Source organism: Dendronephthya gigantea, unplaced genomic scaffold, assembly GCF_004324835.1.
Source record: "Dendronephthya gigantea isolate DGI-Jeju-01 unplaced genomic scaffold, DenGig_1.0 000001F, whole genome shotgun sequence".
NCBI classification, from domain to species: Eukaryota; Metazoa; Cnidaria; class Anthozoa; order Malacalcyonacea; family Nephtheidae; genus Dendronephthya; species Dendronephthya gigantea.
Window position 1 is genome coordinate 3,530,103 of NW_021163011.1, and position 20,986 is coordinate 3,551,088.

At 36.9% G+C, this 20,986-nt stretch overlaps 3 protein-coding genes and 1 long non-coding RNA gene across 4 annotated transcripts; 2 read left to right on the forward strand and 2 right to left on the reverse strand.

The window, feature by feature from the left end:
* Nucleotides 1-264: 264 nt before the first annotated feature.
* LOC114523571 (angiotensin-converting enzyme-like) lies at nucleotides 265-4,273 on the reverse strand. The gene is made up of 5 exons (XM_028544540.1): nucleotides 2,825-4,273; nucleotides 2,199-2,422; nucleotides 1,403-1,646; nucleotides 1,175-1,297; nucleotides 265-860 (listed from the first exon to the last, which is right to left on the reverse strand). The coding sequence occupies exons 1-5, from the start codon at nucleotides 3,913-3,915 to the stop codon at nucleotides 305-307; spliced, it is 2,238 nt and encodes a 745-aa protein (XP_028400341.1). The 5' UTR covers nucleotides 3,916-4,273; the 3' UTR covers nucleotides 265-304.
* Nucleotides 4,274-5,578: 1,305 nt separating this feature from the next.
* LOC114526810 lies at nucleotides 5,579-7,587 on the forward strand. The gene is made up of 2 exons (XM_028548335.1): nucleotides 5,579-6,353; nucleotides 6,528-7,587. The coding sequence occupies exons 1-2, from the start codon at nucleotides 5,681-5,683 to the stop codon at nucleotides 6,830-6,832; spliced, it is 978 nt and encodes a 325-aa protein (XP_028404136.1). The 5' UTR covers nucleotides 5,579-5,680; the 3' UTR covers nucleotides 6,833-7,587.
* A 1,114-nt stretch (nucleotides 7,588-8,701) lies between these two features.
* Nucleotides 8,702-10,289, reverse strand: LOC114525967. Its single transcript, XR_003687282.1, has 4 exons — nucleotides 10,149-10,289; nucleotides 9,399-10,066; nucleotides 8,984-9,067; nucleotides 8,702-8,865 (listed from the first exon to the last, which is right to left on the reverse strand). It is a non-coding gene; the product is annotated as an uncharacterized LOC114525967 (long non-coding RNA).
* LOC114525949 (integrator complex subunit 6-A-like) lies at nucleotides 10,282-20,897 on the forward strand. Its single transcript, XM_028547414.1, has 19 exons — nucleotides 10,282-10,512; nucleotides 10,595-10,669; nucleotides 12,610-12,759; nucleotides 12,872-12,961; nucleotides 13,367-13,556; nucleotides 13,746-13,871; nucleotides 14,122-14,233; nucleotides 14,847-15,066; nucleotides 15,546-15,698; nucleotides 15,787-15,919; nucleotides 16,254-16,348; nucleotides 16,788-16,904; nucleotides 17,485-17,561; nucleotides 17,647-17,730; nucleotides 17,931-17,979; nucleotides 18,354-18,480; nucleotides 18,814-18,953; nucleotides 19,300-20,041; nucleotides 20,264-20,897. Exons 1-19 carry the CDS (start codon nucleotides 10,402-10,404, stop codon nucleotides 20,464-20,466), a joined length of 2,994 nt encoding a protein of 997 aa, XP_028403215.1. The 5' UTR covers nucleotides 10,282-10,401; the 3' UTR covers nucleotides 20,467-20,897.
* Nucleotides 20,898-20,986: the final 89 nt, after the last annotated feature.

Here is a 20,986-nt window from a genome sequence, read left to right on the forward strand (position 1 = left end):
AACATTTAACAGTGTGATGCTGCCCTAAAAGACTCTCTCGACTAAGTTTAAAATGGATAGATTTGCACATATACTGAGATGACAAAGGAAATGAGAAAATGGAATCGAATCGATAACTTTTGGCACTATGAAGAAAATATAGCCATTAATAATGATATTCAGTTCATGTGTCTCGCATAGAATAGGGAATGAGCTAGTGATTGTAAAAGCCAACTTGGGCGGGATTTGCTCATAAAAATCAACATTCTTTATTGCTACTGACTTTATACACCTTAATTATTTGCGTATAATTCGCATTGCTATTTTAAGGTGATCTATGAAGTTTTGAACTGTATCTATTCTCGTCATTTTTCTTTACTAAAGTCAAGGGATCTTTCCCATTGGATGGCACAAACACAGGTCTGGTTAGAATTGAAGACTTTGTTTGACCCAAAGGTCCAAGAACATTACGTGAATGCGTATCTCCTTTTCTAGTTTTCAATTCAACTTGAGATATGTTAAATAAAGCAGTGTCTTTTCCAGCCTTTTGCCCTGAACTATTCCTTTTTTCAGGAGTATTTTTTTGCATAAGACTACTTTCTTTCTTAATAGCCCGGACATACGATAATCCCACATTAGAGCTGTTTTTTAGGAAGATTGGTTTGTCATTATCTTTAGGCAATACCTCGCTTGTTCTTCCTACAGATACATCTGATTTGTTCCATCCTTTTGGGTATTTTATTTTCTTTCTCTCAGAAGTTAGCCATACCCTTAAAGGTTCAAAATACTCCAAAACAGCGTCCACACGAAGCTCTCTTTCGCCTGTCAACTTGTAAAGAATTTGTGGCCATGGATGACTTGAACCTGCAGCGAGGAGTTCCCTACACAAATGCAACAAAAACCACATCATTTTGTGTCATTCGCTATCATCACTGGCAGTATTACGCCTGTATTCAAAAAACTAACTCACACTTTCTGAGTGTGACATAAAAATTTTATTATTACTGATCAATGAGAAAGTTCTATTTTAGTCAATGAATAGATTCAAGGTAGAACATTAAAATCAAGCCATTGTTAGACTGAAAATATCGTCATGGGGAAGTTATGAGAAGATTGAGATCTTCCACTCAATAAGTTTGAGTGTGAGTGAGCTTTTAGAATACAGTCGTTAGCGGCTTCACTATCGGATACATACCGAAATTTTTTACCAGCTTCCTTCGATTTATAAATGGAACATTTATACAACTCTTCCTTGGATTTTGCAACCTTGCACAGAGAGCGATGGAATTGAAACTGTAGGATATGACTGAAGAAATAGCTGGAAAAAATCAATGCGAGGAAAAACGTTACGATAAAGAAACGTTCGAAGATAATACAATGCACGGTGAATGGTGAATGGTGCCTACCTATGGTTTTGGCTTACCTAATGTATGGTGAATTCGCAGCAATATGAAACTTAGCACCTGGATCAAAGTCTTTTTCATGTCGTGGCACTGGCGGGGCGACACCCTGGTATCGAGTTCTGAGGTTCCACCATTCTGAATTATACGTTTCAGACGTTATATTGCCTGAAAACACTCCCCAACGCCATTGATCCACAAGGAAAGCAAATGGAATGAACGCGAAACGTTGAAGAGCTTGTCGTAGAAGAAAACTGATGGAATTTTCTAGAAAAGATTTTTAAATTCAAGTTATACTCGGGTGATATAAACAACCTTGTGTCTGTATAGCCAAAAATCATCCCATGCCATGCTTGCGTTTACTGATCAGATGGAGTTGCAGCCGTAATTGCCTCTCGACTGTTCAATGTTGAACCCTTACTCGGCAAAGGGGCTGTTTTAATGGCCATCAGACGGGTTGATTTAGGTTGACTTAAAGACCTACAACTGACCTACACGGTCACGGGAGTATCAACTACATGATATCTTAATTACATGCATAAAATGATTTATTCCTTTGTATTTACAAAACCGTGCATGCTTCTATGCACTCGTGCATGTGGTCGACAAAGGTAAAAAAAAGAATGGAAAATCAACGTCTCTTAACATTGCATCTTTGTGGATTGGAATAAGGAAGCATGCTGTTTGTGTATCATCGATGCTTAGCATATATCGTTTGCGAAACGATAATCGGATAATCAGCTTCATCGGATGTAATCTCACTAAACGCGGTGGGATTACATAACAACCACGCTATTGAAAGGTTTCTCGTCTTCTTACTATATGTGTCTTCTGCTTCGTACAGCAAGCCAATTTCTTTAAGATGTGTTGGATTCTCAACGGAAAGGGAAATAGTGTCTCCAATGGCTTCGTGAAATCCCGGGTTGGCTCCACCACGATATGCAAATGGTTTATCTTTGTATGCAAGGAAGTATGCACAGTGCCCCATTTCATGATGTATAATTATCAAATCACTATGGCTTATTTTTGTGCACATTTTAATCCTATTTGTGAAAAAAAAGGAAATTGTAAAAATAGCATAAAATGATTAAAATCACCATTTTTTACTTTTGTATCTGAATGTATGAAATAAGTAAACAACAGTTGACGTTGTCACGGTGATTTATTTTTGCCAACAAACATCCTATGCGAGATGCAGAATCACCCTTGGAACAAAGACAAAAAGAGCTACGCTCGTGGTTGTGTATTGTGCATAGATGTTTCTCCCCTAAGCCCAAATCAAATTTTTTTATGCGGACTTGGACATAACCATGCATGTGTCTTGCGCCTTTGGTGCATGTCATGCCACTAGTGTTACATCACTATTGAAATCACGTATGTATCATGTATGAACGGCTGATCACTGTACTCAAGTACAAAAAACTTATGCATCAATTTTCCCTCACCTGACCTCACCGTCCGAGAAATCCCAAGCTGAAGCATGGCAAACTACTTTTCTATTTTTTGGTCTCTCAAATAACGACATGTTCCAAAAGGCAAACGGCATTGGATCCAGGCCAATTGATATGTAGAATGACTGCGCTAGCTCGAACATCTTTTGAACGGTGTAGTTTTGAGCGCGTAAATTTTTTGTGACGTCAATCGTACTAGTATTGGCGAATGGCTTTACTAATTCAAAAACATGGTCCCAATGTTGGGCCCACATGTCACCCAGGACATGCGCCGGTATCGGCTTATGCACAGAGACATTCTTATAAGTTAAACTAAGTTTATAACGTACATAAGCATGTAGTTCTTCGTACAGGGGTTGGATTTTTTCCCATGCTTCATTCAATGTTGATTTGAAATTTGATCCAAGTTCGTAATGAGAACGCTCAAAGTACCCGTTATCTACCCAGTCATGTTCGCGCGCGCCTAAATTGACAATCTTCACAAATTCTTCATATAATGGCTTCATTTTTGGACCAACAGCGTCTCTCCAGCCTTGCCAAGCGAATAACAGTTTATTATAATCCCTTGATTTTGCCATAATATTGATTAAACCAGGTTCAAGTTCTAGGTACTGAGGCTTTTTTGTCTGCTTATCTAAGTAGTACACCTTTCCTTTGCTATAAATCCCCGTCATCTTCGCCTGAAGTTCGTTAAGAAGTCGTAGTTTATCCTCAGCTTTTGGCGACGCGCTACGACTGATTAGCATCAACTGTCTTGTTATATCCTTGGATAAACCAGGCATTTGTAGCACCGCAGTTGCATTATTACTGCCTTCTATAAAGAACAACGTAGCTTTTGTCGAGGCTTGAACTGACTTTCGAAGGTTAGCTTCGTTTAAATCAGTTTCATACTGCCATGACATGCGCGTTGTCGTCTTTGACATTTCAGTTGCACGAACTTCATAGCCACGTAAAAAATCTAATGCAAGTTTTGAAGTCGCGTTCGAGCCGATGTTCTCACCGTTGATAATTTTTTGCAGATGCAAAATACTGAGTAACAACACCAGCCATCCGTTGAAATACCAAACCAGCATTGCTATAAACATAGATTTGGTCGGCGCTACACTTGATCAAATGACCAAAGAAATAACACATATAACACATCAATTTTCCTCCAAATATACTGTGACATCATTGTTTTCGGAAGATAGCATTGATAAAAATCCTAACAAACGAACATTGACAGTTGGCCCACGATTCAGTTCTATAATGTTAACATCAGCTGGGAGTCAAACGTCATGGTCCAAAATGAATTTTACGTAGAATTATCGCTCTTGGTTTTGTCGCCGTTTTCTCTATAGGATGATGGTTGTACTTCAGTTCTTCAGTTGCTTAATTTCTAAAGACTATTCATTATTTCCTTAATAATCTTTCCACTGCGCGACCAGTAGGAAAACGATATTAATATTCATAACATTCACTTCACTTGTATTTTGACTGATACATTGCAGTACCTGTAGACTTTAACAATTGTTTTGTAGATACAAAACAGGTTTAAAAAGAATAAACAGAAATATGAACAGATTGTGGCAGTTTAAATAAACACTGGTTATAGGGTCGTCTAAAAATTTGATCTTTAAAAACTTGACATTACTGTGAGGTTGTGTAGCTCTCAGTTTTTATTAATCAATGTATATTGATTTTAGGCCGCGGTTATGATAAACCAATCTTTTAGGGGCGGTTATTAAAAAGTAGTTTAGCTTAAAAGGAGGATAAGCAAAGATGTACTATATTGTTTCACACATTTTGTGAATAAGAGTGAATTTAATTAGTAGGATTCCTTATGACAAATGTGTCCACCCTTTGCGATCGTCAGACACACTGTTCCCTGATATCATACGATTAGGGTAAGTTTCATAGTGCCAGCTACTGCGTGAATTGTTTCTGAATTGGCGTACATCGCGAAGGCGAAGCAATTTCCAAGCGTCGCACTGATAGCGATGAAGTTGCGATGAAGAAATGAGAACAATGAGAATTTTGAAAATACAAAATAAAGTGATATTGAGATAAAAGATATAAATTAAGACAAGTCTAGAGTTTGATGAGATCTATACTGATTTTCGACGACAAGAATTTGCAGCCTCCTTGCAGCCTCCAGTCTTGTTTTCATTCATATTTTGAATTTCAAGAGGACTTTATTTTTCAGTCAAATCGGCCTTTTCAATGTCCTATACCCAAGTAAAAAACACATAATAAAACTGGCGTTGATTTATGTTTATTTAAAACATAATTACATGTACGTCAATCTAAAATAATTGGATTAGTTTGATAAACAGTTTCCATTATCATGACGATTGATGGACTTGAAGACTGAGATGAAATGAAATAGTAACACATTATATATAAGAGGTCATTGATCACATCAAAGCACTCAAACTCTCAAAGCATGCAAACTTTTGTCTATATACATTATTGAATATCCGATGATTTCCGAAAACAAGTTACGGCAAAGTTAAAACAAGGATAAGAAAGCTAGGGGTTCCTACCGAACCGTCAATTAAGTTTCCCCTCCGTTTTCCATGCAGACTGATGCAGTATATAGTGTGACATAATTTTTTTTCCATCTCTATGCGTCAAGCTTTTGCCAGCCAAACTTTATATTGATGGGAATACTAACGAATTTTTTTTGTTAATATTAAACTTTTATTGACCAGTTGGGGTTGTGCACAGTTCCTTGTAATTTGAGACTTCTTTTGCGTGTGAGTCTTGTGATTGGGACCGGAAATTCGTTAAAAATATTGCGTTGTTCAACTTTAAAAGTGAAGAGTAAATATAAGATAGATCAGCATATCTGCTTGGACGCGAATCGAAATGTATCTTTCGTTCACATTGTTTTTGGTTCTTCTTGCCTCTGTGGCAAACGCTGAGGTCGCGAGTGAATGTAATTCCGCAGCAGTGATAAAGACATGGCAAACACAATCGCTCTGCGCTCGCCGGGAAAAGATGGGAGTACTTATTGGTTATGGCTACAACATCAATCTACCTCACGTATACGGTGACTTCGCTGTCCTTGGCATTGATCCTACTGATATACGAAAAAAAGTGATCATGCAAGGACCATCGGAATGTGATTGCACGCAAAGCTTTTGCCTTACTTCCGAACAAAGCGAACGACTCTTTCAAATTAATATTGACCGTGCTCACAAACAAATTTCAAGCATACTCCGTTCCAGTCCAGGCCCGATGCCTTGCTGCGACATTCAAAATTCACTCACGGCGCTTGCTTTTACATTCGGAATTGATTTTCTGAAAGATATTCCCGATGGCTTGTCCCACATCAACAATGGTCATTGGCAAAAACTTGGCGCTGGGCTTAGCACGCGCCGTTGGTGTACCGTGACTGATCACTGCAGTCCGCTAGCACAGAGAATCATGAATGGCTGTGCTAATGTTACAGACAACCTTGGTTGTGCACCACCGACACCGCAATCGTGTGATTCAGCAGGACGATACTGTTGCGCTGCCAACAATACCTGCTGTTCAGGTGAGTCAATATTGATAAACTTGGGAGAGGCGACGGAATAATGGTCATGCAACCGGAGTGTCAGGGTCATATCAGCCTGTCAAATTCTTGAAATAGACAGGTTGTCCCTCAACAGTATGTATAGCACGCCGATAGTTTCGAATTATTTTCAAGCTATTCTATGAATTTCCATAGTTTCCCAATCAAGACGGAATCAGGCGTACTGGTGTTGTCCATTAGCTGGTGCTGCATGTTGTTCATCCAGCAATAGTTGTTGTCCGAAGAAGTATCCAGTTTGTTGTGGCAATACCAACTCCTGTTGCTTTGTGGATTTTCCAGTGTGCTGTTTTCCAGGAACGTCACAAGCCTATTGTTGTGCTGCCAGTTCACCAGTTTGCCTGGGCGAACAGCATTGTGGCTCGCTTGATCCAAACATCCGTCCAGTGTTAGGGAAAGTAAACAGAGCCAATCAACCTCCGCAACTAGAGATTGTTCACTGAAGTGGGGCAATTATGGGAATGATTTTTCAAATATAAAAAAAAGGAATTAATTTCAATAGATTATAACTATAATAATACAGCATCTCGTGAATCATTGAAATAAAAGGTTATTTCATGGTCTCCATGTATACCATTCATTTCAGTACAATAGTAAAAAATATAGACAAACCATGTAGGCTCGCATTGCAATTTGACATAATCGACATGTCGTAATTCGCTATATACATAGGCTCTATTGATTTTTACTAACTTTGACCAAATAACCTCATTATCCATGTTTTCCAGTTTATTTACCGTCTTTCTCGCACGAATATGTTACTTTCTCATTCATCTTATTCCTGACTAAACTGACAATCAAGTAACAATTACTTGTAATAACACGAAAACGAGGCCATTGGGTCGAATAAACGGAAGAGTCGTATGTCAGCTTATTTTCACTATCAGTGGTTTTGGACGGGATAAGGTCAGTCAGGGACACCGGGACGATCTTTATTGACGCATACGAAAGAATGCATGTTGAACTTCGCCAAGGTTGGCTAAAGCAGAATTATTAACAAAATTCAATGAAACTCTTTAAATTAAAGGGGCATCTGTAGCCTCCTGGGGCCGGTTGTATAAAACTGCACAACTTTGATTGGCCAATTCTGCCTTTAACTACAGTTAAAAGTTAATTAACTAGCCTTTTTATACAACTGGCCCCAGCCCTTGCTGGTAAAAAGTGGAAATTGGTAAGACTTAAGGCGCAATTCTTAATACTTGTACTTCAAATTTGGTAAGCAAAAAGATTAATAAATGCTCAACAAAAAAATAACTTAATAACATTCTTGTAAGTTTCACATGGAGACATCAATAAGTAAATTAGCTTGTAGGCTGTAGCCACCACGCAAGTATTTAAGCGTTAACGACCGAAAGCTTACGTGGTGTACCTACAAGCTAATTTACTTAGAAAATACCTTGCACAGAAGATTTGAAGCTTGCACACGGTAAAAACGAATCGTCTAAAATGGCCATTTCAAGCTTTGCGATGTGTACGATGAGCTGTCAAAAGATTGCAGAATGCGTATTCAATCGTTCTCTCTTTGATAGCGATACAAAAATGCCCAATTGCGAACCAGTTACACACCAATTTTTGCGTTTTTGGTAAAAAAGCTAGATGCATGACATCTTTTAGGGGATTTTGACAACTGGGGTAAAGTTAGTGTATTAGGGTACAAAATATCCTGCGAGCAGATACGTGTTACATACAGATGTTTTAGCTTTTTGGAACCAAGAGTCCAAGACTTATGTTACGACAAATGCAGATTAATAATGAAGCAGAACACAGCTGCACAGGGCCTATAGTTAAAAACCTCTCTTAGAAGGGCAACAGCCTCTGATTGGTGATAAAAATGGACTTTGGATCATGCTGGAAGATCTACGGCATATGAAAACCAAACCAAGGCAACGGTAACCACTGATCTGACAATACACTAAGTAAAGACGTATTTTAATGATCAGGGCTCCAGTTCTATTGTAAATCAATCCTAAACCCGCACGTTGACAGAAACGGTGATAATTTTTCAGAACTACAGAGGTTCTGGGCATCGTTGCCTTGAAAGCATGCCATAAAGAAGCTTTGCAGAGTGCTTCAATTAAATTCACTATGTGCAGGAAAACCACTTTCAACTGCAGGGTGAAGGGAGTAATGAAAATATTTAATGATCTCGATATCTTGTTGTTTATCAAAATTTAATCCTAATACAATGTTGAAATTATACAATCTTTTGAGATGAAAAGCCTGAAGAGGGAAGAATTAAAAATAAAAAAAATTAAAAATGCAAAAAAAAATTAAATTAAAAAAATACATTAATGATTAATGACCATGTCAAATGAAGTTCACAAGATTTATTTCACAAGATTTACACAAATTGGGTCAAAAAATACTGCCTTAGTTATTTTTCATTTATGTATATACTTTTGCAATATTGATAAGAATAAAATCTTCTTCAGCAATGGGCATAAATAGGTTATTCTGTTTTCAAATTATCCAAGCCCTAAAATCATAGAAATAACAACGAGCTTAGCATGAATGTAAAGTGGAACACATGACTGATGGTAATTTTCTACTCCAACTTAATGATTTTTAAAAATGAATCATTCAATAAAATTTACCTTTTGGATATACTCTGACTGTGTCAGTCTCTTGTCTCTTCTCGTTAACATTGTATCAAGATGATCAACACTGTATCGTCGAACCTATAGGTTTCAGCAAAGTATTATCTAGAGGCATAACTACATCACAATGGGTTGCGAGAAAGCCTATCCCTAGATGCAATGATATTAAATTCTAGCATGTCACCTACCCATGTAATAAATCTACATACATAAAATATAAAAATATACTCCAGACATAGAATAATATAAAAATATACTCCTTCTATTCTAGTGGAATGACATTCTTACCCCTACTTAATACTGAGAAATATTATATTTGTTCCTTCCCATATAACGGGGTTTTAACCCCCAGGTAAAAGTGATGGAGTGATGCATCATGCATAGTATCAACGTTGACCTTGACTGCACATACCTTTCCATGGAAAAGTTTGTCGATTGTCTTTATAGCTAAGCCTGATGCGATAACACAGCCACATATAATTCCAAATCCTGGTAAGATCTCGTACCACATTACCCAAGTTTTCAAAAGAAAAAGCCACAGAAAGAGACAATAATATTATCAAAATACTTTTGCCGTGAATACTTTTTCTCTTTTTCGTTGTTGGACAGAAGAAATTTTGTAATACTTCATGCTAGAAACAGTTTAGAGGATATTACAGATTTTTGCATACTGACATGCGCATATTGCCATATTTTTAAAATTTTTCAGCGAAATAGAATGCCATGTAAAATTATTATAGAAGAGAATGAAATTTTTGTTAACTATTGTTATTGTATCAATATCAAGGTGGTTCAATTTGAAAATCAGATTGTCTGCCCCGCATGCTGCAGGAAGAAATCCTTGTATTGCGCTAGCTGCTGGCGTAATATGCTTGTTCGGAACAAGCCCATCTATTGCGCAGGATGTAAATAGTTCTACTCCATATATCACTTTCGGTTTCGAAGTTACTGTAACTATTAGTAACTACTGCAAAATTTGAAGACAAGTCAGTCATGTTGTAACACGAGATAAAATATATTAGCTATAAGCTACGTTGATTAACACAACGACTACGGTTGTTCCATATCCTCTTCATTTTTCTAAAACACAAAGTATATTATACATCACGAATATTGACAAAATAAATTTTTCATCAGCCTCAAAATTCTAAAGTGGCAATACTTTACGATATTTCTATGGTTCCACGTCTATTTATTTCCACTGGAAAGCCTTGTTTGTGTGGCTGACCAATCATGGCGCTTGAAGTATAGTCACGTGAGCTAAAACATCGTGGAGAAATTTAGCTGCGCCCAAGCAGCTATCGCGAAGGGCGGCGATAATGAGGAAGAAGCGAAGAAGCAGAAGTTCTAGCGAACTAGACAATGTTAAATAGCAAATAAGGTCTAAAATGAAAGATAAGTCCCCGTACTAAAATATGGGTATAATACTTTTTCTCATAGACACTTCGGCGTCTATGTCTCAACGGACATTCTTGGGTACTACACTCATCGACATCGGGAAAGGTGCCGTAGAAACGTTTATCAAGGTATGTTTTTAACTCCATCATCGGTTCTAGGGCTAAGAGAAGTGGCTAAGAGTAATTCTCACTGAATATATCTTTCGAACAGTTGAGGCAAAGGGACCAAGGGAGCCGAACAGATCGATATATGTTGATGACGTCGGACGAAGTGGGCGCCATTAAGGTAAAATGACAAAGAGAATGCGCAGATAGTTTACTTTTGTATTATTTTGATTATTTGATATTAAAATATGCAACAACCTGCAAACAGGCATTAACATAAATTTAGTAACCGCAAGCAAAGTTAATATTTAACTAATAACCATGATAGTTAAAAAATCAGTCATGGGAATTACAGATCACTTTAAGAGTTTTGCAGTTTATTTAAAGTAGTGGTAGTACTTTTTTAGTAGTGACCATTTCACCCAGAACCTCCCTCATCTTCCTTCCTATGGGGAAGATTAATTAACCAGGTTGAGGCCTGACTGGAAAGTATGCAAACTGCACAACTGAGATTTCAAGAAAATACTAGTAAATATATAGAAGACATCAAAATTTGCACCCAATATATTGGTTGTGTAATACATACTTTTCCACATTGGGGTGGAGGTGTTGCAATTATTCAATGAGGTATCAAATGTGGTCAAGCATTACAATTTTTAGGAGTGTTTATCAATTATATGGCTGATAAAGCATTACTCCTAAGGAAAGAAAGGGGTCCAGGTACTTGTCCTAAGGCAGTGATGCCAAAGGCTAGGGGAAAGGCACAATTTTGTGAAAGGACACTTCTGTATTGGAGTCTTTAAAGAGTGTTTTAAAGCAATAGTGATAACAAATATTTTCTTCATGATCACGGTGTCCTGCAGTTTTCTGCCAGATGATTGTGTAATTCTGAATCTTTTTTAGCTAAATTCCTAGCATTGTTTGCATTCCTAGAACTGTCTGAAGCAGATTTTTTGAAATGATATTCTTTGTCACCCTTTCCCTTTCTGATAGCAGGCATGAAGGGTAGCATCGCCCAGGTCTAACATCTTTGACCAAAGAAATATATCATTCTAAGGGGGTAATACTCCAATTGAATAAAATATTGCACATTATATTATAATGGCTTTGTACCCTCCATTTCACAGTTATTGGTACTGTAGCTGCACAAAGCATTCTCATTAGATGCACACAAACTCAAATTGCTTGTTGCAACAAGATGTTTCACTTTTATACTACAATGTTTTCTCCATGATTAATTTAATGATCACATTGAGCCTGATTGAATCATTTATATTGCAATATGATATTGATTTGTCACACCATATCACAGAGAGGTTTGTGTGTGATGTAATGTCCAATGCTTCTTATGTAAGGCATAGAAAATATTATACACATGATGGCAGATTTTAGTTTTTCAACATCAACTTTTTAGCACCTTGATATATCTTATGGAGTTTGTTAAAGTGAAAAAAATATGGGCTGTAATTTCAAATATTAATATCTTAATATTAGACTTTTAGATCTGCTTGAGAATATCAATACTTGTTATGAATGATTTTCTGTGGTTTTCAATTGAATAACTTTTAAATCTTTACAGCATAGTCTCTTAAGTTTTGAATTAGTTCAAGTTTTTGTTAATTTCATTCCATTTATCATTGAATTTCCAACTTGCAATCTGAATATTATAAGTATATATTTTCCATAAATATCAATGATTAAAATTTAATTTTATTGTTTCAACAATACTGTTAACTTATTCACAATTGCCATTAATTGATCTTTTTCATATTAAGAAATATTGTGTGTGTTGTATTATATATATATGGAGCAAATCATGTTCAACAATATATATATAATATTATATATATATATATATATATATATATATATATATATATATATATATATAATACAAGTATATACATATCTTTATATGGATTTTATGCAATGCAAATATAAAAAAGAAAGAAATCCAAAGCTATATGCTTGCATTATTTTAAAAACCTGCACTTAGTCTGCAGATAGATCAGAGGAATAGCATCCTACTTTAATTTTAGGAAGACCTGTGTATCAATTTCTCCCTTTTTCTTATGTGTTTTTGAAAAATTTAGAACTAATTTTTAATATTACAAAATACAGGCTGGTTGGAAGGAAAATCTTGCAACATTTATGAATGAATTGAAGAATCTACAAGCTACAGGACTGACAAATCTTGGCAGTGCTTTAAAGCAGGCATTTGATCTGCTCAATTTATACCGACTGCAATCTGGGATTGACAATTATGGCATGGTAAGATTTGTTCAGAAATTAAATCCTGGAGTCAGGTTTAAATTGGTTTCATGTTTTTTTCCAGAACTCTTTACATTTTCTGTATAATTTGAATTTGGATCTTATTTTACAGGGTCGCAATCCTTTTTACCTGGATCCCGCAATGGTCATCTGTATAACTGACGGTGGAAAACTTGCCTCATCAGAGGGAGTCAATCCAACGGTGAGTATAAAAGGGAGAAATTTTCTTGTTGAATGATCAACTACAGTAGCGTAGCCAGCCTGAGGATTTGTCCCGCTATGCAAATATTTTTGGTGATCATTGACTTTGAAAACAATGAATTTTTTAAAACATGAATAATTATTATTACTCGAAATTTACATAGCAGGACAAAATCGTCAGGCTGGCTATGCTATTGACCCTGTGAGTGATTATTGACCCTATAATGTATTTTTTTTTCTAAACACCATTTTAACTATTTGCATGAATTGTATGATTTTAAGATGTTAATGTTTGCAGTTCAATTTACCTTTCAATGTGATAAGTGCAGGACAGTCATTCTGAGAAATGTGTATTACATATGGCAATATGAATCACCTCATGTAAGAAGGCTCTTCTTTTGTGTAGTTTGTATTACCAATGGTACCTAGTACTCCTGGTAATGAACTAACTAAAGAACCATTCCGTTGGGACCAACGCCTTTTCTCTTTGTTGCTGAAATTTCCTGGTAGTCCTCATGGCTTTGATAAACAGGCTGGCGTTATTGCAGATGTTGCCAACGAATATTTGATAACCCCAATGTGTGAGGTCACTGGAGGTAAAGGATTTTTTTTTACTATCAGAGTGTCATTGTTGTTGGTTAGTGAAAAATTCATATTAATAAGCACCTGCAATTATGGCTTGCACAATTTTTCATAGTTACCAACTTGCCCAACTATTGTGGCAAGACAGAATCCACCAATGACATGCAAATATGTTCAATAATATTATTAATATTATTTTTTAGGACGATCCTACATAATCACCACGCCAAAATCCCTATCAAATATCTTAGACTCGCTTGTTCAAAAATTCCAAATGGGAGTTGTGATAAATTTTGAAAAAATTGGTGGTCCTGATAAACCAACCGAAGGTGATGATGTATTGTATTTTGTAGGATTGTCGCTGGTACAAGTGAACATTAATTTACATTGCTACTTAAGCATACCATTGCATATGTGGTTGATTTCACTCATCATAAGACCACAACAGCCGTTCTGAACTTGAACTGAAATAAATAGGAAGAAATCGGAACTATTTGAATCTTTGTTGTCATGCATGTAATTTCAGAGTTTAGAAATGCAGTAAGTAGCTACAATTGGTATTTTTCAATGAATATAAAGGTACAACCAATGCTGCAGCAGTATCTGCAAACCAGACAGCAGAAACAGAGAACGAAGAGAAACCAAATATTTTGAACAATGCTATTAAGCAGTCGACAGCTGATCTGCCTGGGTAAGTTTGCGTGGGTGAAAGGTATACATTAGAATTTCGAACTTCCTCCTCATTACACTTCCTCCTCATTACAATGTGATATAAATGTCATATGATTCTAAATAGCGTGTGTTTAGTGTTTGACTGTATTAGCCACATTCTAATGCTGCAATATTCTATGGATCAATTCATTTCCTTCAATAGTCTTCATGCAAAATTCGAACCTGCTATCTTGTGATACTAACTACTAGACAGGGGTTATGCACTTGATATATGTATACCATATTAGGACTGCATGTATTTGCATAATCTTCTGTGTAAGCGCATTGTCGCCGATATTGCATGTATGCCGTGTTGAAAATGTTTTAAAAACTAATATCGCGAAATATAGGATACTGTATTCCACAAGAAAGATATATTTGTTCTATTGCCTGCAAATTGTAAACTAATAAATCAAGCTTTTTCAGAATTTGACACGTTTATAATCCGACCTCATTAAGACGATTACTATTCCTGTTTCGAGATCGGGTCATGCACTGATAACTTAAAGGATGTTTTATCCAGTCTTAGTATAGTATATCAGTGGGTTTATTTATGCAACTTCAATCAAAACTCCACGTGTATTCATTTTCAGGAATGGTAACCATCCTGGTAATGATGATACTGGGCAATCACGTGATGATCAGTTAGCAGCACGTAATACAGCCTCTCCAATACCACCAGCTGTTCAGAATAACATGTGGTACAGCTGCAGAAGATTGATCTATATAAAAACGAATCCTAAAGTCAATTCGCCTGTAGGTCATTGGCCTATTCCGGAGTCTTTTTGGCCGGATCACTCTACGACAACTTTAGTAAGTTTCAATTAATAGTTTATAGTAGTTTATATTACCTTTTAAGCCCTGTTTCCATTTTTTTTGTAATTGTCCTAGACAAGTCATTTTCACTAATGAGAAACAGCCCGAATGCAAATTTGTGTTTATTTCCTGTATTCAAATCGGTCATTGTTGACGGCACAAACGAAAAGAAATGTTCTATCATATCAGTCACCTTCACGTGTTCACAGTAATTACGACAAAATGGAAACGAGGCTTTAGTTTTCAACATTAAAAAATGTCGGCTTTAACAATTCAAGATCTCTGCTAGATGTGGCGTTGCCCGGCCATTAAAACTAAAGTGCACATTTCACGTTCCCGTCAATTCGATTTGTTTATAATATTAGGCTCATGCATTCTTTTTTAATGTATTCACAATGAAGTAAAGGTTCCAAACATTGCAATCTATAGCTATGTGGTCTTGCAATTTCACGCTAACGAATTGTTATGACTTCTAGGAACCACGAGATGCTGATCCTACAGTGCTTTTCTCCTGTGTACATTCTGAACCGATGGTAATGGATTTATTACCTTTTGATAAATACGAACTTGAAAGATCGCCACTGACTCAGCATATCCTGGAAAATGTTAAACCAACGCATTGTTGGCAGGTAAAGGAACTTACAAGAGTCCCTATGTTTATATCTAGAATGGTCATGCAAGATGCAAAATGATTTGTTTTGTGTTTGTTATCTTTAGACATACGTGTCAGGTAGCGGGAAGAACAGCGAATTGGGATATCCATTTGGATATTTGAAAGCCAGTGTTAATTTCCAAACAGTCAATTTATTCGTTATGCCATACAATTATCCTATTCTCATCCCACTGCTAGGTAAGTTTAGTTCTCTCAAGCCCCGTTCACGCTACAGTCAATTTATTGGCACGGCACAGCTAAAATTGGTACCCGTGCCCAGTTTTATTAGTGTCCAAGCTCCCAATACAAAGGCCGAGTACGTATGAAATTAGTACTGATAAATTAAGTAGTGTAAGCGGGTCTTTATTCTTTGCTGTACTCAGCTTAATAGTGAAGAGTAGCGATGTTAGAGTACATTTACTGTACATTTCAGCAGCCTGGATGTCTATATGTCAATAACATCACGACCAACAGCTCCGTGAGCATTAACCATGCAGTTGTAACAAAGGATATTTTCTTATTATGTTCTTAGATGAGCTATTTAAAGTTCTCAAACTAAATCCTACGCCCAAATGGAGGCAACTTTTCGACAAGTATCTGAGTGATCTTCCAAGTTATTACATTGTGGTGAGTAACACTGTAGCTGCATGCAACGATTTTTTAACGCAATCATAGTTTATATTTGTTTTAATTAATCACACCGCTTGTTGTGGAAATTGCCCTGCCTGATTGCCTGACCTCAGCAGGCAAGTGAAAGTGAAATGAGTTTAACACATGTGAATGCCTACATTATACATTTCGTGCGTTTTACCTACTTTGAGTTGGGCAAATTTTTTTGACGTGTAGCTGAATATAGCATTCGATGTTGCGTCTCGCTTTTGCATTAGACTTGCAAAAGTAAGTCAAATAGAAAATTAGTCGTGTAGGACCGGCTTTATACAATGGTTCAATTTGAGATAGTTAAGTGATGATTTTGCCTTATTCCCACTATTTGGCCTAAACAATCCTCTAAGAACTGTCACTGTCGCTGAGACGTTAACGAAAATGTTCTTTTGTTTACGTGTAGCCTTTGCGCACTGCATTACGTCGCATGGGCGCGAATGCAAACATGCTGATACCTGACCATAATGATAGTTCATTGAATAGCAGCGTTCAAAGTTACCTCAAGAAGCTGAAACAGCAGGTATTTTTTAGTGTGCTGGACACTGCACGTGTCTCCTGCCACCATAATATTAGATTTGTCTCACATACACTAATCACAGTTTTCCCCAGCCCCTAAAAGATCTGGTTGCATGTTATAATGTCATAATGTTCATTTTCATGGATTGCCCAAAACTGCGCATGCAGCTTCGAATATTCAGTGTTAAAGATATTTCGAGGCGCGGGACAAAAATCGATATATATATATATATATATATATATAATTATATATATATATATATATAATATATATATATATATATATATATAGGAGAGCACTTTCCCATATTCTACTATCATATGTCGTTATCATTTTGGGCCCTTTTAACCTTGAACCGGGGCAAATTGCCAACTGTATTCTCGTCAGGTTAATCCATATCTTGGTTTTATAATCTTTGGAATATATGTTTCATGCTGTGACATCTCGTTCGACGAAAAACTTCAAAGTGGATTTTTTTCAAATTCCAAATAATCTCTAAATCGATTTGTTAACAACTGTTTGGATGTGTTTTGTGCATGATGACTACAATATATTCGTATGCCTTTTTAATGACCTTCCATAGGCTAAAGTTGAAGCGGATAAGGTCTTGGCGTTGATCGGAAAGAAGAGCCCAGTTGACTATGGAAGGACGAACCAGCAGTAAGGAATTCTAATAATTCTTTATCTATATTTTATTGATGTATTTTTTTAGATGACTGTCTAAATACAGTCTCGTTGCGTTTAGGTTCACTCCTCCTTTGTCACCAACCAGCATGCAGAAACGAGATTTCCCTGACGTATTACACAATATTCCAAGCACAGTTCCCAGGTAATTTCTATGCCCTGCGAGAGTATATATAATGTTACATGTATATAACATTATACCACGCATGCATGGTGCATGTTGTAGCTGCAACAATAAAAAGTTAGGTTTCTTATTTTTAATGCGCTTATAGGAGGTAAATCTGGACGTTTTCGATTGTGAAATAATCGTATACACATGCATGATACACCACTTTCTGTTTTTAGCGCGAAGTCTGATGCTACCAGTGTTAAGAACTTACCAGAGGTTAAAGAGGTACAATTATAACATATGTTTTAACACTTGTGCATGCACTGCAAGTGTGTATATACGTAGTAACTTTTAGTATGCTTCGATCAGTTACATTCAACATGCATGGTGTAATTACCCTGATTTGGACAGACGCAAACAGTAAAAAACTTCTCTATAACCAACATCAATTCTTCAAAATTCACTGTTTGTTTTTCTGCGACATTCCCCTTTGTAATTTACCGGGTTTTTGTCGGGCGTTTTTCAGACCCGACAAGAAGATTGAAGTAGGATTACATGCACCACTATATGCATAGGAATTGTAGATGCGAGAAGAATAATTGTAGTTTGGATAAGCATAGTCTGCAAGGGCTCTTACAACTGCACTTCCGTCTGTTTAGCTTCCAAAGATGCGACAATACAAGAATCCGTTCGATATTAAGCGAACAGAGCTACTTGATCAGTTGGCCCGAATGAGAATAAATTTCTTTCACACTGCACCCACTGCAACAATGTTACAAGATCAAGGTAACTAACTTTAGTGCTAGCATGTTGGCCAAAATTAATGAGACGTCGCATGCTGACACAATTTTCACAGTTTACTAAGTATTGACGCAACTACCGCCCTCTCTTTGACGCAACCCACCCCCCTTGCGATGTCTAATGTTATATTGATTGCTGCGTGCGCTTACGTGAGACGCAAACCCGACATGAAATGAGGAAAGGTTTGGGAACAGTATTTTGCAGTTGTCACACTTTAATATTAGCTTATCCTGTATACCATTCTTATACTGCGTGATACTAGCTGTATCAAAACCATTCCATATGCCTATCTGGTATCCATACATTACTCCTTTTTAGACTCAAGGCACAGTATAGCCATCAGTCAAATGGGGAACTACCAAGACTACTTGAAACAGACAAACCCATTAAGAGAGTTGGATCCGGGAATGAATAGGGCTCACATGTTTGGTAATCCATTCAAGTTGGCCAAGGATCAGGTTTGTGCATTAGTTATGTATTGTGCATTGGACTCAAAAGTGTATCGGGTACGTTACGCACCACCACAACCCTATCGAGGTTCTGGATTTCCAAGGAGTTAAATAAGTCTTACTCTCTTAGTTTTAGCCTCAAATCTTAACATTATACTGAGACATCACCTTTTTAACATAATTTTGCGGACATGCATTATTATGTTAGGAAGTTGTGATAATAGGAAGTGAATAATTCCAGCAATACAAAAATGAAATAAGTAACATCTTTGGCCCTAAAAATGTTCTCGAAATCCAATAGGATGGTTTGTGTCTTAGAATTCTTCGGTGTTTTAATGTGTTATGACTTTTGTAGCCAATGATGGTGGACGAAGCAGATGTAGTTAACGAAGCTGTGGCAGGCGGACCGTCACGTAAGCGTCGCGACAGCCGCTCACCGCCCTCGTCGCCACGTGAGAAGAGGCGGAGGACGGACCTGAACCCTAATCTTGCCAAACGTGCGAATCCTCTTACCCCTCCCACACCGCCGCAGGAAAATGTCATTCATCCAACTCCTCCGGCATCACAGCCCGTCGCACATCTCGCGCAACCACCCGGAATAGTTGGTGATAAGCTTCCGATCCACAATGTCAATCAGTTGAACCACAATGTAAGAGTACCTGTTCCTAACAAGAAGCGAAAACTTTCGGAAGGTGAAGGAATGAATGAACAACGTAAACCAGTTAAACAGAGTGTTAATCCTCAACTACGTAAATTACAACAACTTCATCATAATAAACAGCACAGTCACGCAAACAGCGCGTTCACTACACCGGGGGCTGCTGGAAAGGATAAACTGGAATCCTCAAAAGATATTTCGTCGATATTGAGAAACGCCTGCATGGTCCCTAATACTTCAAATGTCAAACTCTCTTCTGCTAAAGTCGATGGCAAAAAAACTAACCATAGTTTGCATAATGATACTACTCCAAACAAAAACGATAAGATGGGATCGCGAAAAAAAGAAGTTTTGAAAAGTAAAGCATTGAAGAAGATGTACGAAGAAAATACAAAGCTTCGGAATATAATATGTAAACAGATACGAACATTAGGACAAGGTGAGTGACTTTTCGTAAGATATCAACGAGTATGGCGTCGCTAATAAAAAAATATCAGGACCGGATGGTACACCAGTTTCGAAAACCCCCGTATAAAAAGGGATTTCTAAATCATTTCATTATTTTCACCATTATGGTGCATGTATAATTAAAATGTGTAGCAAAGCTGCAATATGAGTAGTTTCATGGCTAGTGTCACGAAAATAGCTTATATTTTTATAGATGCTGATCCAATCATCAGCCATCTTGAAAAGGTTCAAGGGAGTGCAAAAAAGAAAGAAGAGTTTGCTCGATTGATCATTGACGAAGCAAGTAGATTTAAAAAGAACAAACTTGTTGAGCGACTGAATGATTGGCTGACCAAAAATGAACAGACTGTTGGAACAAACAGCCGTAATCATGTAAAAAAGACTGTAAATAGATAACGGTGGTTGAAATTTGTTCATACGTACATACATAAATGAGGGTATCTTCCTCTAAAGCATTAACATCTTTTTACTCACAGACATGTCACAGACACACATATACGGGTGTCTACATGGGATAGAAGTTCATTATTATGCAAGTTGCCAATTTAAACCCTGTTTTTCGGCGACTGTCAAAGTTCGCTAACCTCACCTAAAATGTTAAAATGCAAAGGCGAACGTGCGTTGTGATTCTGTAAATTAGGCAGTCTAGGGTGGAAGATGATTTTCTATACGCAGAACAAGTGATTGTATATGGTTGCATCTGCTTATTCTTCTTCATACTGCGCTAGGCAGTTGTATTCCTGTTCCTAATTTTTATGGCATTCATGCGTCTAGATCTGACTGATCTAGAACAATTGAGTAGCCCTCTTCTACAAACAGTTTAACACTTCCATGGTTAACCAATCTGCATGTTACTACAGCTGCTGAATTATATTAATTACGCTATGCAACACGGCCTCAAGTTGTAAAAATTTAG